This window comes from Oncorhynchus kisutch, linkage group LG18 (genome assembly GCF_002021735.2).
Source record: "Oncorhynchus kisutch isolate 150728-3 linkage group LG18, Okis_V2, whole genome shotgun sequence".
Lineage (NCBI taxonomy): Eukaryota > Metazoa > Chordata > Actinopteri > Salmoniformes > Salmonidae > Oncorhynchus > Oncorhynchus kisutch.
This window is the reverse complement of record NC_034191.2, coordinates 34,505,951-34,523,565: the sequence shown is the minus strand read 5'-3', so window position 1 is coordinate 34,523,565 and position 17,615 is coordinate 34,505,951. Positions and strand designations below refer to the sequence as shown.

The following is a 17,615-nucleotide window of genomic DNA, read 5'->3' as shown; positions in this document are numbered from 1 at the left end:
AGAAGGATTTTGATTAATGTAATGAATGTTGCTTTTTTGAGAAGGTAGTTTTGAGGTTGACATTTTGAGTTTAGGCTCATTAAACTTATTTTCTTGAATGGAAAGAGAGTAAACTCAACATGCATACAATGTTTTCGGGTTTGTGTGATCTAAGTCACCTAACCCTTCCTAAAGACAGAGGGTCCTGTATTAGTGGCCCCTGTGTTGTTGGTCCGAGCTATTTAAAGCATCAGTCTGTCAGCAGAGACTGTTCTCACTGGCGACTAGTCCTCTCATCTTTTTACATGTTGCTCAGCTATGCTAGCTATACCCTAACAGACAGGCCTAAGAGCCTCTGGAGATAGCAGTAGAGGAAAACACGTTTGAATTCTTTCACTCTTTAAATTCTCTAACAAGGGAAAGGTTAGCTAGGCTAAACAGTTACTAGGCATATAGCTTTGGCTACTGTTGACTGTACTGTCTATCTGTTCAGGTTTTCGAGACACTACCGAATTTGATTAAAGGTTCGCAGTACTTCTCAGTGCAGTGCATCGATGACTTCAGAGTTTTTGAGTTGTTTACTTACAGTTACAAAATTGAAACGCCAAGAAACCAGCGCTAAACCTATTTAATATGACATAAGCTTTTAGTAAAATGCAAAGGAGATGCAGGCTATGGAAACCAGGTCCATGACTGTCACCGGCACCGCTTGCATGTCTGCTCTGCTTTAATCAAGAACTGCGAGTGGATGGAGCCCGGCCTCCAACACACAACGTCTGTGTGATGAATTTGGCTGGAGACATGCTCTCGTAAATTGGGTCCAAGGCATTGGTTAGGGAGATGCATAATTTTATAGACTGGAAACTGGGACAATCTAAGATGAAAATATTCACCCTTAGACAGACGTCTGGAAAATCCACTCGAGGCCAGATTTGTGTCTTTTTGTCTGTACATGAAGCAAGCACAATCTTCAGAGGAACGGCATCGAAGGAATGACTGACAATCTTATAGCATTGAACAATATGCCTCATATACTGTCCGGTACATTTGGTAGGAGTGTGTTGCTAGCAACACCAAGGTCATGGGTTAAGTTCCTGCAGGGATCACATACACACATGCACTGTTTTGTAATTCTCTTTGGATAAAATTATCTTCTCAATGACATTATATATATATACTGTAGCCTCACAGGGTACAGCAGCAAAATGATCTTTAGGCTTTGTGAATGACAACAATTTCATACACACAGATATGAACTTCACACAAACAGTCCTTTCACTCTGTCTGGTTTCTGAACAGTGGGTAACGTCGTAAGTGTTAAATATGCCACATTTCCCCATAAGGTGGTCCCACAGGGTGATGATATGCTTGTTTTGTTATGTGCAGTATCCTTCAGCCATCAGTGTACTTAAGGGACCATCTTAAGCCAAGGGAATCTGAGATCTGTTTTATCACGACATGGCTCTCAAATGTGTCCAGATGCATTTCCAAAGTGAGAAGAGGTGTTGAGAAAGAGGTGTCTGTGTCCTTCTCCACTCTTTTTTTTGTCATTTTGGATCCCACTTCTGACACCTGTAGTTTTAGTTTGAGACGGGGGCATGCCTATATAGTACTGGACTGTTGTTCTAGCATCCAATGTCAGTCTTACTGGCATGACATAATGGTGGTACATGAAGTGATGATTGAAACCTCCCAGTAGTCAAGTTGAATGAAGTAGCTTCACTTCGGTGCAACCTTTTGCCTCAGCTGAGCACAGTTGATAACATATTCCAGTGTGGAACATTTTGCTCCCCAAGTCCAGAAAATACTTCATATTTGGGTAATGAATCGACAGCAAGCCAAGTATGACCCTTGACAGAATAGACAAAGTACAGGTGTTCCCTCCTGGAGTGGCACCTTAAATACCTTACGACTCCATCACCACACGGCCTTCTTTCTCAGGACGTTGGTGGAGGTGAGGTGGCAAACAACTCTACTGTACGTTTGACATCTTTAACCCAGTTGAGGACCCGTCTGACCACAGCTTGTACAGCCCGGCTCTCCAACTCTGCTGTCATGTGTGGAGCAGATCCGTGCGGTGACATGTTTTGCCATGTCAAATGGGTAATTTGCACTGTAGTGTACAGCAGGGCTTCCCGCCAATTCCACAGCCGACATCCATTTTCGGAGGGGGAAAGATGGAATGATGGGTCCTGCCAGTATACTGGTGGACAGGCCCAAAATGTTACAGATGTATATTACTGTTACCCAATAGTTTGCTTGAATGATTTTTATTTAGCACCTAAAAAAACACCAGCTGTTTCAAGGCAATGTTTTTCTGTTGGTGTCCTGTTATGCATTCCGCCTTGTCCCCGTATTAACTTTTTATTTCTCTCAACTTACATTTTTCATTAGCCGTCTTTTTGGGGAGGTGTCAAAGCTGATTTTTTTGTTTGTTTTTTGTTTTTGAGTTAAGTGTGAGTCCTTGTTGTTCTTTTAATGGTGAATGCTTTTCATTGACAGCCAGGGTGAGTTCAGCCTAAATAATTGGCCCCAAAATAAGCATCCTTCAGAGGTGGTGGTTTCTAACAGTGGTGCTGGTTAGTTTCATTGCACAGAGGGTCTTCCTGTGCTTCATACTCTGAGTTATGAGTCGTTCACCCAGCAGTGAAGGAGGGGTGGAGGAAGACCCCATTGCAGGTGCCCAACTTTTGTTTGAGTCCACTACACTGGTGGTCAGGCCATTGGTTTCCAGCAGATTTGGCAGAGCAGGAATGGAAAAGAGCCCTGTTATGTAACCCTATCACTCGTTGTTCCGTTGAGGAGGTGTGACATCCCCAACAGTCTGTTCTGACACGGCACCCTCTTCAACAGTGTGATCATGCTGTCCGAGACAAAGACAATGAGCAATATCAGTGTTGAACTTGTACCCAATGGAAAGTCCATTGATGGAGGGAAGGTTCCTCGTGACCATGTTGCAATCAGGTTTGGACCAGGCTGCATTGGTTCCATCGTTACCCACCACTACTTAACAGCTTGGCTGGCGGAAAGTGTCTGGACACCCTGTATGGGTTCTAGTGATCTGCCAGGCAAGGATCAAGTCTTGGTGAGTTTTATTCCCCCCTGCCGACGCAAACGTTCTGAAATACATTGTTCTATGCTGTATTCCCCCTAGTTCAGTCAGCTAGCTGTGTCTGTAGGATACTTGCAATTTAAAACATGCTTATATCAGACATAATGACTTCCTGTTTGTTTTTGGTTTAAAAGTTAGCGGTTTGGGACAGTGGCTAGGTCCAGGGGACCTATATTGTTTGTTTCCTGTAAAGTGCACAACCAGCAACACGATCTGAGGCTGGGTAAAATTAGCTCTGATAAGCGATAAACACAAGTCAGAGGTAGGCTAATGCCTCTGTTCACACTTCAGCTATCCTTTTTATTCCACCTGAGCTGCATCGGGACGACGTGCTCTGTGACGACAAACCAAAGGCATAGTTCTGCAGTGACTCGGGCTCATAAAAAAAGTTGTTGGGTAATTTTAGTTCAAACGGATCAATGCTCCTTTGACCAAAAATGGTAGTCTTCAGCTAAAGCAATGCAGCCCAGTGTCAACAACATGAATAGTTGCAGGCACAACTTGACAATCTTTTATGCATATACTAGCTGGCCATCTGTTTTCTTTATTACTGATTCCTGGCCAAGCATTCAATCGATATTCTCTTAAACTAAGGAATCAAAACTAATTAATTAAACAGTTAAAGTTATTTTGATTGGGCTCTGATTGTAATTGCCTTCACTGGTATTTCTTTGTATTGAATCATTTATTATGTGTAGCATCTGAGTTCTAAAGTCAAATTAGACTGTAGGCTAGTTAGTACGAGCAAGGTACAACCACGTGTTAGTTAAAGCTCAGTTAAAGAGAGCCATGTGTATTGAAATGTTGGATTACCCTAGTAGGTTATACCAGTGTTTCCCAAAGTTGGTCTGTGGTATTGTAGATGCAGCATACTGCATTTATACTGACACGTACTGCAGTGATACTGCACTCTGACTGCAATCCACTCTGACAGCAATCTTTTTTCGTAAGGATGGGATCTTGGCGAGTACAGCTCCTCTCCATCACCCTCTCTCGGTCCGTGCTTATCTTGGGCTGGCGGTCGCTCATGGCTCCTGGTATTCTTCTCGTCGTGTGCCGCTCTGACCACAAGGAAATTCTGCTGGGTGATTTTCTTTTCAGGATGACATGTCACCTGCTGCCGTAAATTGCTCTGCCCTGGCAAGCCCCAACCCACAAGTAATTACTAACAGAGAGGAATACTGTCTGGCAGGTTCCTCCTCTCATTTCTCATGTGAGAGACGTGTATTTCACCCAGACTGACTGGTCTGCTACTACGTCTTCTATAACTGTCTCATAGGCTGCATATATTCAATCACTCTCCTTTACTAATATGTATGGAAGTGAAGGGTTTGCGAATGACAACGATGAATTGAAACAAGCTATTGGCAAAGTAACTCATCCGACAGGCATGCGACAGGCATGCGACAGGCATGCAAATACTGTTTCTGACTTCTATGAGCTGTGTTGCCTGTGTTAGGTGTCAAGCCATTACCCAAATCCTATTGGAATGTTAGGTGTATAAGATTTTCCTTATACATCTTTCTCAACTCTATCCCATTTCCTGTAATTGAGTATTTTTTAGATAGTCTGTAATGAGAGAATTATTCTGGTGGTTTTCATGGTAGTTTAAATGCCGTAGTCCTCCAGACCACAATCGTTGGTATAGACTTACATTGTTACCAGAAATTGGTTCAAGGAAGTCTGCCCTATGCGCAAGTGAATCAAAAGGGGATATGATCTTCAGTCTGAGAGACTATTAGCAGGAAAAGGGCACTTTGAGATGGATGTTGGAGAGACGCAGCCTCTAACTGTCCCTGGCGCGATGCACTAGACTGTGAAATCAGCCTTTCTGAAAACCTGCCCCAGCCACACACAGTCGGTAACGTTAGATGTCAGTGTGTTGACCAGCCGATGAAATGCGGTGCCACGACACTCCCAATAAAAACAGCCCCTGACACACACAAGACACACGCAGATGCGCACACACACACAGATATGTCTTACTATATTTGTGAGGACCAACAATTGATCCCCATTCAAAATCCTATTTACCTAACACTAATTCTGAACCTAACCACAAACCCCTAATTATAACCATAACCGAACCCCAAAATTGTATTTGTACAAGGGAGGACAGCAAAATTTCCTCACTTTTCTTGTGAGGTCTTCTGGGACTCACAAGTATAGTCAAACGTGCACACACACATGCACCGACATAGCACGGATGGGGTAGATGGTGGATGTAGACGGTGATCTGATGATGCCAGACCATACCTGGTTAGGCTAGGCCAGCCTGCGCCTCAGTGGAAACAGACGCATCACATGCCAGAGGAGAACTAGGTAATACTTTACTATACTGTGCTGCTCCTGCTACTGCTGGCCTTTCTGGCTCACGATCCGCCTGAAGGCTGCCTGGAGGCCTCAGTCTGCCAGACACCTTTTGGATGCTAATTGGCTCAACAGAGGTTTCAACGGAAGATGTTAGCACAAGACCTGGGTGTAAAAAATAGTGCTTGAAATCTTTCCAATACTTAAGCTGTGCTTGATTGAGCTCGCCTGGTGGAATGGGACCACGGAAATAGTTCTAAGAGTGCAAACCCCACCCATCTGGCACATTCCAGGCAGGCTCAAGCAAACACAAGTATTCAAAATATTTCAAATACTTTTTGAACCCAGGTCTGGTAAGCACTAGTTCTCTGATGCAGCGCTCTCCTCACTTACCCAGGCATGCCAGAATGATTAGGACACCAGACACCATACAAGGTTTTCAGAATAAAGACCACAGTGGAGATGGATCTATTTGAAGAGAAATGCACCCCAGATGATCACACTCCTCCATTCTTACCAGGAAGTCGGCTGTATAGAGTGGGGCTTTTACTAACACTTCATTACAACATTGGCCAATTTGGCCGACTGCTTATTTTGTCCCATCCAAATGACTTCCCACTCTTGGAGGTGGTTACGGTAAGCACAGCTCAAGTCTGCCACGTGGTTATTTTTACCAAGCACTTTGTGCTGTAATATCAACACTGGAAGTGTATTGAATGCATTCCATGAACAATCACAGAGGAGACTGCCATTATAATGAATTTAAGAAACTTAAAGAACTCTCTGGCAACAAGATAACTATGGCATTTTAATAGCTCTAGCTATCAAGTTATAGTTAACCCTTGATAGTCTATGGTTCTGTAATTAAAATATTTCGCAAACGGCTTCTGAATCTTTGTTAACATGTTGTTCTACCATCCTTTTTCTTATTCATTTAGTATTTTTACCTCTTGACCATTTCTGTGCAAAGAACAGAGGGAGATTGTTAAGGGATTTTGGATTGCATCGTGTGAGTTTTAATGAAATGCTCTCCATGTCTCTACTACAGATTCGGATTGAAAGCAATTTGTTAAGCTTGCCTAATAGGCCAATGTAGAAGCACAACAGTGTGTTCTGTTGAGGTCAATAGGGGTTATTTGAGGTGTTCACCAAGCTATCGGTCTCCCTCTGATGATCACACTGTGCTCGCAGGCACTATGTGCAACAACACGTGTTCACAGGACTTCACACACAATATCCACCCCTGGTTTTTAAGTCTCATGAGTCTCCCTCCAAGGCATTGTCAGATCCAGAGGAGAATTCTAACATTGCCCCCTAAGCCCCTTTTAGTGGGAGCTGCAGTGAGCCAAGTAGTGCGTGTCTATAGTATGCCTGCAGTGCTAAAGCTCTTCATAATGATGCCCCAGTACTGCCACTGAATAGCCCCCACTCTGCTGTGTCATTATTTGTCAGCCCCCCAACCTCTCTTCCTTATGAGGTTCTGCTGGGCCTGTAATTAACATGAGTCATACAGCGGCAGACTTCCCGTAAGTCCTTTCCAATTTATGGACAGTCAAGATGTTGGGTCATAAGAAAAAAATATGTGCTCTTCCCTGTGAGCTCTCAAGTGAAGAGGACACAGCTTTTTTATGGTGGGGGGGGCAACATCCTGACTGTTTATAAGTTGAAAATTATGCCCCTGTCCCCCACACCCCTCATCACACAGAACTATCAGCCTTAAACCCCCCCCTCTTCTGGACGTATAGACAGTTGAGTTTCCTCTAGCAGACATCCAACAGGACTCGTCAGACAGAGACAGACCTCTCAAGAGCCCCTCGATGATGCACCTTATTGCTCAGGCCATCTGCCCAATGTTCTCCTCTTTCGGAGATGTAAACTCTGGCTTGGCTTTGATTTAAGCCAGAGATCTCTCCTCTTGTACTTTACACAAACTTCTGATGTAGCACTTGGCCTTGAGGGCTGAGACTAATTGAGACCCAGAGTACACAATTTCTTGGCTTCACATCGATGTGCAGAGATGTTATCAGGGTCGAGATGCAGCCGCAGCGCCTCTGACTGAAGTAGAGGTGCTTTTACCGCTGTTGAGGAAGAAAGGTGTCACGCAGATGAGATGACATCCGTCTGTCGGAAGACCTTTTATCCCAACTCAAGCTCCTAAGTTGTTTCTTTTTGCTTATGGTTAAAGTTCCAAATAGAGTTTTGTGGATGTGTCATTAGCGCTCTGATACATGGGGAATGGAATTGTGTTTCAGGTGATTGGCAGTTAGCGGTGGCCTAGCCATACCATTTTCTATTGTCTTTGGACTGAGGAGTAGCATGCATTTTGTTGTTGTACGATATGGTGGTCTCTTTGGTCAGAAGTAATCCCCAGCTGTCCCCCTCTCCAGCCAGTGTTGTTGGTCTGTAGCTAAAGGCCATGTTCGTTCATCATAAGGCTAGCGTGTTTTTGCAGCACAGCCCATCTGGAGACACTTTGGGGATGTAGCCGGCGGATAAAGACGGCGCTCTCGGATTACCAGCCGTACTGTAAATACTTGTTTATTTGTTTGTCTTTTCACTCTTTATTACGTCCGTGTGGTTGTGTTGTTTCGTTTTTTACAAACAAATGAGTCCTCCATTAAAGGGATACTTCGGGATTTTGGCACTTCCCCAGAGTCAGATGAACTCGTGTGTACTATTTTTATGTCTGTGTCCAGTACAAACTAATGTTAGCGCAATGATTGGAAGTCTAAGGGTATCTACTAACATGCTAGCAGATACCCATGGACTTCCAGTCATTGAGCTAAAGCTAGTTAACAACTTCCTTCAAACTGCACACAGACACATGAAAATGGCATCCACGAGTTCCTCTGACTCTGGGGAATTAGATAAAGGGCCTTGTTGCCAAAATCTTGAAGTATCCCTTTAAGACCCTTGGAATCTTTCCCTGGACCTTGTATTAGGTGTTTGAGGAGTAAAATGCTCTTGTTGTGTATGACATAGGCTTTACTATTGTTGATGCTAATGATAACTGTGAGCTAAAGCAGACCCGTTGCACTGAGGAGGAACACTTTGTCTCAGTCCAGTGTGCCTCTGGGTTTGTGGAACAGTCTGTTAACATGTAATGAGTTGTTTAAAGGCTGGCTACAGACCTCCATTCCCAGTTTGATTATTCTGCTAGCTAAATAGATTGATGGAATTCAGCTCTTTGGCTGCCTTGGCATCTTGCTCTGTTTGGCAACAGCATTGTGGGAATTCAACTAGCAGTTGGATGGATAGATGGACGATGGCCTTTTTTTTTGTTTAATTACCCAGTGCACACACAGTACACCTGCATTCACTAACACCTGCACCCTGGACATGCTTCAAATCCATCATTCTGACTTTTGTTCGATGTTTTGATTCTGGTAATTAACTCAATGCAATTTTGAGTCTTGAGTGAAGTGCATCATATTTTTCTTAGGTCATCTCGCCGATTTTTAAGGGTTGTCGTAATTTAAACTGAAGTGTGATGCAGGATTTGAATGGGTTTTTTAATCCAGCGGCTATTTCTAAATTAGTACGCAATGTCTGCTAGTTCAGCTGTGCTGGAGTCTGACGTCGGAGAAAGTAGTCATTTTATTTTCCCCATTTTTTGTTTGAGCTCCATAAAAACACTTTCATGTCTTCGTCCACATTATTGTTTGAAAAAGTGTTTTTACTATTGGCTGCCGAGTCCCAAGTTCTTGTGCTATTTTCACCCAAGACTTTAGAATAACAACTACAGTTTATGTGATTGGCACCGGATGGTTTAACACAGATCACATGGAATGAGTGTTAGTCTGAACCCAGACAGGCTTCGCGTTTTAAACTGGTTTGACAGGCTCGCATCCCACTGCCATGGCAGAATATCCCTAACAAGAAAGCACAGGTTCTTCATTCTCAAGTGCTATAGGGCCTTCTTCATGATGGACTTCTCAATCCTAAAGTCCTCATTTTGATAATCGTCTACGTCACGTGTCAAACTCATTCCACGGAGGGCTAAGTGTCTGCAGGTTTTCGCTCCTCGATTGATGAATTAAGGTCACCAATTAGTATAGAAATCCTCTCACCTGGTTGTCCATGTCTTAATTGAAAGGAAAACCCAAAAACTCAGACACTAGGCCCTCCACGGAATGAGTTTGACACCCCTGGTCTACATTTAAAAAAAGCCAAGGAGATGCTTTTCCATTAATTTTTTTCATTAACCCTGTGTGTGTCAAGGTATTAAATGAAGGTGAGAGAGTGGTCCACTACTTCTATCATCTCACTTCAAACAGCTAGCGAGTTCCAACAAGGGCTCCAGTGAGGAGAAATGACAATCAACTAGCAGAGCCAATATGCTCCAAATCTGCTGATATTAAAGGGTTCCTCCCAGCATGTGCATCAGGGTCGGTCTCTGTCTGTCACAGACAATGAATTAACTGTCTTTCTCACTCCCCTTTCCATTGCCCACCCGAAACAACACCACGTCGTGGGCTGTGTCAATTTTTCCCAGCGAATTTCACATGTCAATTAGGCACTTCAAAATAAACATAGTTGTCACGTTGATGTTTTTGCAGTGTCAGAAGAAATCAAGGCACCTATTAGAATTTGAAATGGGATTGTTTAAACATGGCTGGCTACGGGAGAGCTTTAGTAACCCCTTTTTTTCCCATTCTTCCTGAGGTGGAGAAATGTATTCTCTGCTAATGCTGCGTGTCCCTGTCAAAGCCACCGCCAGTCAAAATGGACTGCACTTCATAAACGGCCCGATGGGTCAGCAGTAGGAATAAAATGTACTACTGTTGATTCCGAACAACTCGCTTTTTTTAGTTCCATCTCCTTACATTAGCTGTGGTCCAACGTCAGCCCTTAAATGGTTTGTCTGGACCAGTGCAGCTTTTGTCTTCTTGTTATCCCAGAGAGGCCTGCATTCCATCCACCAACGCTGATGTTGAGTGGCTGGTTAGCTATTGCACTTTGTGTTGCATCATTTTCATCAATGATACTGTAATAAGTACTGTATTGTATTACATATTTAGAAAGTATGTGGTGGTGGGAATTGGGTGCCGTTCATCGATATAGCAAGATGCACGATCTTTTCCAGAGACAACATCGCCCACTGTGTAGACTTACTTATTCGGTTGGTTTCCCTGCATGGTTACTCATGGCAGGAGACCTTCACCAGGTGCACCGTGTCAGGGCGAGGTTATTTCAACGTGAACATGACTTACTCTGATGCCGACTGTGAAAGACATCACCGCTCGGATTGTTTCCAGGGCCTCCGTGTTTCCTGATGAAATAGTGCATTCGGGCTGCTATAAATCTCCCCAGTGACTGGGTAGGAGGAGCTGGAGTGACTGCTCCTTCCCCAAGACATAAACCACCACCGCGTGCATGTCAGACCAGACCAGACCAGCCCTCCCATGACATTATAGACTGGGGAGACTTGGGAGGTTCCCAATGCTTTCAGCAGGATCTGCCACAATGTCCAAAGATTTTCCCCAAATGAGGGGGAAAAATTATGTTTGGCTGAAAGAAAGTATGTTTGGCCTTGGCAGCTCGTGCCCACGTCTTTGTTTTCGACTCGCCTCCGCTGTTTTGTCTTCGTAAGCGACCATGATTTAGGCTAATGCGCTTGCCTCCCCTGTTTTGTCATCGTGGCGACCATGATTTAGGCTAATGCGCTTGCATCCGGTCGGTACTGTACAGTGCCTTGCGAAAGTATTCGGCCCCCTTGAACTTTGCGACCTTTTGCCACATTTCAGGCTTCAAACATAAAGATATAAAACTGTATTTTTTTGTGAAGAATCATCAACAAGTGGGACACAATCATGAAGTGGAACGACATTTATTGGATATTTCAAACTTTTTTAACAAATCAAAAACTGAAAAATTGGGCGTGCAAAATTATTCAGCCGCTTTACTTACAGTGCAGCAAACTCTCTCCAGAGGTTCAGTGAGGATCTCTGAATGATCCAATGTTGACCTAAATGACTAATGATGATAAATACAATCCACCTGTGTGTAATCAAGTCTCCGTATAAATGCACCTGCACTGTGATAGTCTCAGAGGTCCGTTAAAAGCGCAGAGAGCATCATGAAGAACAAGGAACACACCAGGCAGGTCCGAGATACTGTTGTGAAGAAGTTTAAAGCCAGATTTGGAAACAAAAAGATTTCCCAAGCTTTAAACATCCCAAGGAGCACTGTGCAAGCGATAATATTGAAATGGAAGGAGTATCAGACCACTGCAAATCTACCAAGACCTGGCCGTCCCTCTAAACTTTCAGCTCATACAAGGAGAAGACTGATCAGAGATGCAGCCAAGAGGCCCATGATCACTCTGGATGAACTGCAGAGATCTACAGCTGAGGTGGGAGACTCTGTCCATAGGACAACAATCAGTCGTATATTGCACAAATCTGGCCTTTATGGAAGAGTGGCAAGAAGAAAGCCATTTCTTAAAGATATCCATAAAAAGTGTCATTTAAAGTTTGCCACAAGCCACCTGGGAGACACACCAAACATGTGGAAGAAGGTGCTCTGGTCAGATGAAACCAAAATGCAAAAGACCTGAGACTGGGACGGAGATTTGTCTTCCAACAAGACAATGATCCAAAACATAAAGCAACATCTACAATGGAATGGTTCAAAAATAAACATATCCAGGTGTTAAAATGGCCAAGTCAAAGTCCAGACCTGAATCCAATCGAGAATCTGTGGAAAGAACTGAAAACTGCTGTTCACAAATGCTCTCCATCCAACCTCACTGAGCTCGAGCTGTTTTGCAAGGAGGAATAGGAAAAAATGTCAGTCTCTCGATGTGCAAAACTGATAGAGACATACCCCAAGCGACTTACAGCTGTAATCGCAGCAAAAGGTGGCGCTACAAAGTATTAACTTAAGGGGGCTGAATAATTTTGCACGCCCAATTTTTCAGTTTTTGATTTGTTAAAAAAGTTTGAAATATCCAATAAATGTCGTTCCACTTCATGATTGTGTCCCACTTGTTGTTGATTCTTCACAAAAAAATACCGTTTTATATCTTTATGTTTGAAGCCTGAAATGTGGCAAAAGGTCGCAAAGTTCAAGGGGGCCGAATACTTTCGCAAGGCACTGTATGTGGCGTTGAACAGAACACTCATCATTGTCCACCTTCCGAGGGAGCTAAAATAAAACTGCAGAGTTAACTTCGTGAAGAGTAGGAGATCCGTGGCAAACAAATGCCAAGGTCCACTTCCCAGAATTCATAGCTGCTCTGTGAGAAATGACAGTTTCTTCAGTCAAGGAAGTATTGAGCTCAATGTGCAACACATTTTTGTAAGGAATCCATATTACTTGTGTTACGTAACTTGTATTTTCTCAGAACTCCTAGTCATTGTTATTTGTTAGTTGAACTCAGAAGTTCTCTCATTGGAATGTATTTTTTCTATTAACTTATCTTCTCTCTCCCTCCAAGGCATACAACATATGTGCAACGATAATAATTGCTCACATCAATCTTGCCAGAGGTTCTTAGCAGGCAATCCTTCATAGGCTTTATAGTAACAGTATCTCACAGTCCCACATCATGGTTCCACACAGATGTCAGGATGTCATCATGCATTGGTTTGGAAGGCCAGCCTCGCTGTTATGAAGCATATTAACAATGAGAAGGTGTAAGGTAGTGAAAAGAAAACGAACAACAAGGGCCGTCTATGTCCCTCAACAGTGTGTGGCAACACAGGACGAAAGATCCTGTCATGAAATAACTCAATTAAAGGAACATCAAATGTGCCATGAACGATAAATGACATTTTGCCTTGAAGGACATATTCTGTTGAACATATTTTAGTGACATTTTACAGTATTATGTAACATCTGCAGAGTGTTATTACATGATTTTGATCAAGTCTCTCATCCAATTAAATACAGTCTGGATACAACCACTTTTTGTGTTCTCTCTTTGCTTAAGTCCTACTCAAGAGACCACCAGCAAATCTTCTCTCCCTGTGTGTGTATGACTGGAAACGCACCGATCATTTTACAGGCATGGCACGTTCTTTGGTCTGCTTTCGTTTAGTTGATTAATACCATCTACTGTAATTCTATAAGGTTATCGTTGTACGGCCATTACCTTGTGCTCAAAAAACCTCTGCACGTTATGTGGATGGCGGGTTGTTGCATTCTGTGCCTACATTTTGTAAGTCAGTCTGGGTTTTAATCTCGTTGGGAGTTAAATATCCTCTCTATGTGACAGTATCGCCATGCACAAAGTCTTTCTTTAGAAGTGGCCGGTTTACCTTGTCAGAAGTAAATTGATGTTTCAACGAAAAGAACTGTGATGACATTGGGATTGCACTGTGCCTTGACCCGTGCAGCCAGGTGGTATTTCACCACGTAAATGAGTTCCACAGGTACATCTTAGCTTGTCAATGCTGTAGATGCGCAGTCTGGATGAATGTCAAGGCTGCCTCACGTCCGCTTGCTGGTTTGGCACATGCTGCACGAACCAAGCAAAAAGGCAATACCGTCTCGTGTCCAACTAGCCTAGTATTTTAAATCTTCCAAATACGCTGAGCATTTGGTTGAGCCTACCTGGAATGACAGACATGGAGGGTTTGCACTCTTGGAATTATTCCATTGGAATAGCCTCTCACATATCTGTTGTATAGCGTGCAGGGATGTGCTGCTTTTTGCTGCTAAATCAGGAATTCCTACTTTTTTGCCATCATCCTCTATTCATACTCGGTGACACTTTCTATGTTGTCCTGATAATTTTACTGATGTGATATTCCCTGATTCATCAGGAATTTCTGCTTCTCTGCCATCATCCTCTATTCATGGACATTTACCCTACTCTCACACTGACCTCCCTATCTTTACAGCTCTTACAGTGCTTTCAGAAAATATTCAGGCCCCTTGACTTTTTCCACATTTTGTTACGTTACAGCCTTATTTTTCCCCCTCCTCAATCTACACACAATACCCCATAATGACAAAGAGAAAACAGGTTTTTCGATATTTCTGTACATAAAAATACTTATTTACGTAAGTATTCTGACCCTCAATGTAGCTCAGGTGCATCCGGTTTCCATTGATCATCCTTGAGATGTTTCTGCAACTTGACTGGAGTCCACCTGTGGTAAATTCAATTAATTGGACATGATTTGGAAAGGCACACCTGTCTATATAAGCTCCCACAGTTGACATCGCATGTCAGAGCAAAAACCAAGCCATGAGATTGAAGGAATCATCCGTAGAGCTCCCTGACAGGATTTTGTTGGGGCACAGATCTGGGGAAGGGTACCAAAAAATGTCTGCAGCATTGAAGGTCCCCAAGGACACCTTGGCCTCCATCATTCTTAAGTGGAAGAAGTTTGGAACCACCAAGACTCTTCCTAGAGCTGGCCGCCTGGCCAAACTGAGCAATTGGGGGAGAAGGGCCTTGGTGAAGGAGGTGAACAAGAACCCGATGGTCACTGACAGAGCTCTAGAGTTCCTCTGTGGAGATGGGATCCCTACGGTGAAGTGTGGTGGCAGCATCATGCTGTTGGGATGTTTTACAGTGGCAGGGACTGGGAGACTAGTCATGGTCGAGGGAAAGATGAACAGATCAGTCCTTGATGAAAACCTGCTCCAGAGCACTCAGGACCTCCGACTGGGTTCCTGAACACAGACTTAAACCCGGAAATAGCTGTGCAGCGACGCTCCCCATCCAACCTGACAGAACTTGAAGGAATCTGCGGAGAAGTATGGGAAAAACTCCCAATATATATTCTCCATACTTCTCCGAAGATTCCTTCAAGCTCTTGTCAGGTTGGATGGGGAGCGTCGCTGCACAGCTATTTCAGGGTTTAAGTCTGTGCTCAGGAACCCAGTCGGAGGTCCTGAGTGCTCTGGAGCAGGTTTTCATCAAGGACCGATCTGTTCATCTTTCATATATATATATATATATATATATATATATATATATAAACTGAGTAAAGGGTCTGAATACTTATGTAAATGTGATATTTCAGTTGTATTTTTTTTAAAAGTTTTTTCTTTGTTATTATGGGGTACTGTATGTAGATTGATGGAGAAAAAATTGTTTTAATCAATTTTAGAATAAGGCTAAAATAACAGGATGTGGAATAAGTCAACGGGTCTGAATACTTTCCGAATAGACAGTAAATCAGTAAAGATACAATCTATAATATGTTGTCCTGATCACATCCCTGATGTGTGTGTTGTCTGTCTGTCCCTTGCAGGTGGCTTGACGTGAGCGTGGCTAACCTGACCTGTACCCAGTACTGGGTGATCTACCTGCGGGTGCTCCAGGAGGCTGTGTGGCCGGGGGGCAGCCTACCAGCTCAGCCCCGCCCAGAGCGCAGCCACCAACAGAAGGAGGACACCAAGCAGCAGTCTCTGCACTGCCTCATGAGACTACTGCCAGGTAAGGGATCACTAATGAAGAGGCAGGCTCGTGTTCATTAGGCACCAAATGGAAGGAAATGGACTGAAACCGGGGGATTATGGACTTGTTCAATAAGAAACGCTCATTTTTCTTTTTCCGTTCCAATTATTTGTATACATTTTGTTCATGAACTTTACTAATAAACATGACCCAGGAGTTTATCCTGACCTTGGTACCTGACCATGAAAAAGGAACCAGGTTATAACTTTGGTCTGGAGTCCAGTACAGGACATGATCAGGAAAAACTCCTGGCCCATACACACTCATTCCTATCGAGCTCTGCAAACATACAATTCATCAGTATTACAGTCGTACATAATGCTTATGATATTGCTTTAATGTAAATTCAATAATTTCAACGAACTATTGATCTTTCTAAGAAGCCATTTCAGGGACTACTGGTCTTACTATATCCAACTAGCTATGGTTTTTAGCTTATCCCTGTGAGTCCTGTGTGGCCTCACGGTCCTATATTTGTACTCTTCTGTGTTTACAGATATTCTCTCAGATATGCTGGGCTCAGACAAATACCAACTAAGCTGGCAGACTGCACTGGAATCTCTGCAGGACCCTTACATAAACAGGTGACCACACACACACACACACACACAACAAAGTAACGTACACTACCTGTCTGTCTGTCTGTCTGGCCATGATTTAAAGAGCCTGACATCATGGTCTTGCAATAGATTATGAAGGAACGTGACATGAGGTGTTGATAAAGGGTTCTAAAGCCAAGTGATGAGCTGGTTTTGGATCAGTGGGCATCAGCCAAGTTTTCTAGCGTGTTTGATATTATATACCTCTTTCCAGACACGTTTCCAGTGGGTAAAGCTGATGATTTCTACATTGCCAGCCCTTTGTTCTTAAGATACGTTAGTTTTGATTATAGCAGCATGTGTCACAATTAATCTTCTTATTGAAATGTTCAAATAAGGTGTGTGTGCGTAAGGTACAGTATAATATATTTACGACTCAACTAAGTCCCTGTAGTGTTTGAAACATGCTGTTAGAATCAAGAAAGTTCTCTCAATTGTAAGGATTTCATTGCTGATCTAATTTGGCTCGTTGAACCTTGTAGGAGGTTTTGGTCCTCTTCAAATCAAATGTATTTATATAGCCCTTTGTACATCTGCTGATATCTCAAAGTGCTGTACAGAAACCCAGCCTAAAACCCCAAACAGCAAGCAATGCAGGTGTAGAAGCACGGTGGTTAGGAAAAACTCCCTAGAAAGGCCAAAACCTAGGAAGAAACCTAGAGAGGAACCAGGCTATGAGGGGTGGCCAGTCCTCTTCTGGCTGTGCCGGGTGGAGATTATAACAGAACATGGCCAAGATGTTCAAATGTTCATAAATGATCAGCATGGTCAAATAATAATAATCACATTAGTTGTCGAGGGTGCAGCAAGTCAGCACCTCAGGAGTAAATGTCAGTTGGCTTTTCATAGCCGATCATTAAGAGTATCTCTACCACTCCTGCTGTCTCTAGAGAGTTGAAAACAGCAGGTCTGGGACAAGGTAGCACGTCCGGTGAACAGGTCAGGATTCCATAGCCGCAGGCAGAACAGTTGAAACTGGAGCAGCAGCACGGCCAGGTGGACTGGGGACAGCAAGGAGTCATCATGCCAGGTAGTCCAGAGGCATGGTCCTAGGGCTCAGGTCCTCCTCCGAGAGAGAGAAAGAATTAGAGAGAGCATACTTAAATTCACACAGGACACCGGATAAGACAGGAGAAGTACTCCAGATTTAACAAACTGACCCTAGCCCCCCGACACAAACTACTGCAGCATAAAT

General features: G+C 43.4%; 1 protein-coding gene across 2 annotated transcripts in view; it reads left to right on the top strand.

Annotated features, from left to right (window-relative positions):
- Positions 1 to 17,615, top strand: part of snx19b (sorting nexin 19b) — a 54,216-nt gene that overhangs the window by 15,660 nt on the left and 20,941 nt on the right. For both annotated transcript variants that reach the window (XM_031795876.1, XM_020507927.2), the window contains exons 10-11: positions 15,616 to 15,800; positions 16,318 to 16,405. In XM_031795876.1, the coding sequence (XP_031651736.1) occupies positions 15,616 to 15,800; positions 16,318 to 16,405 (273 nt within the window). The remainder of the gene's footprint in view (positions 1 to 15,615; positions 15,801 to 16,317; positions 16,406 to 17,615) is intronic.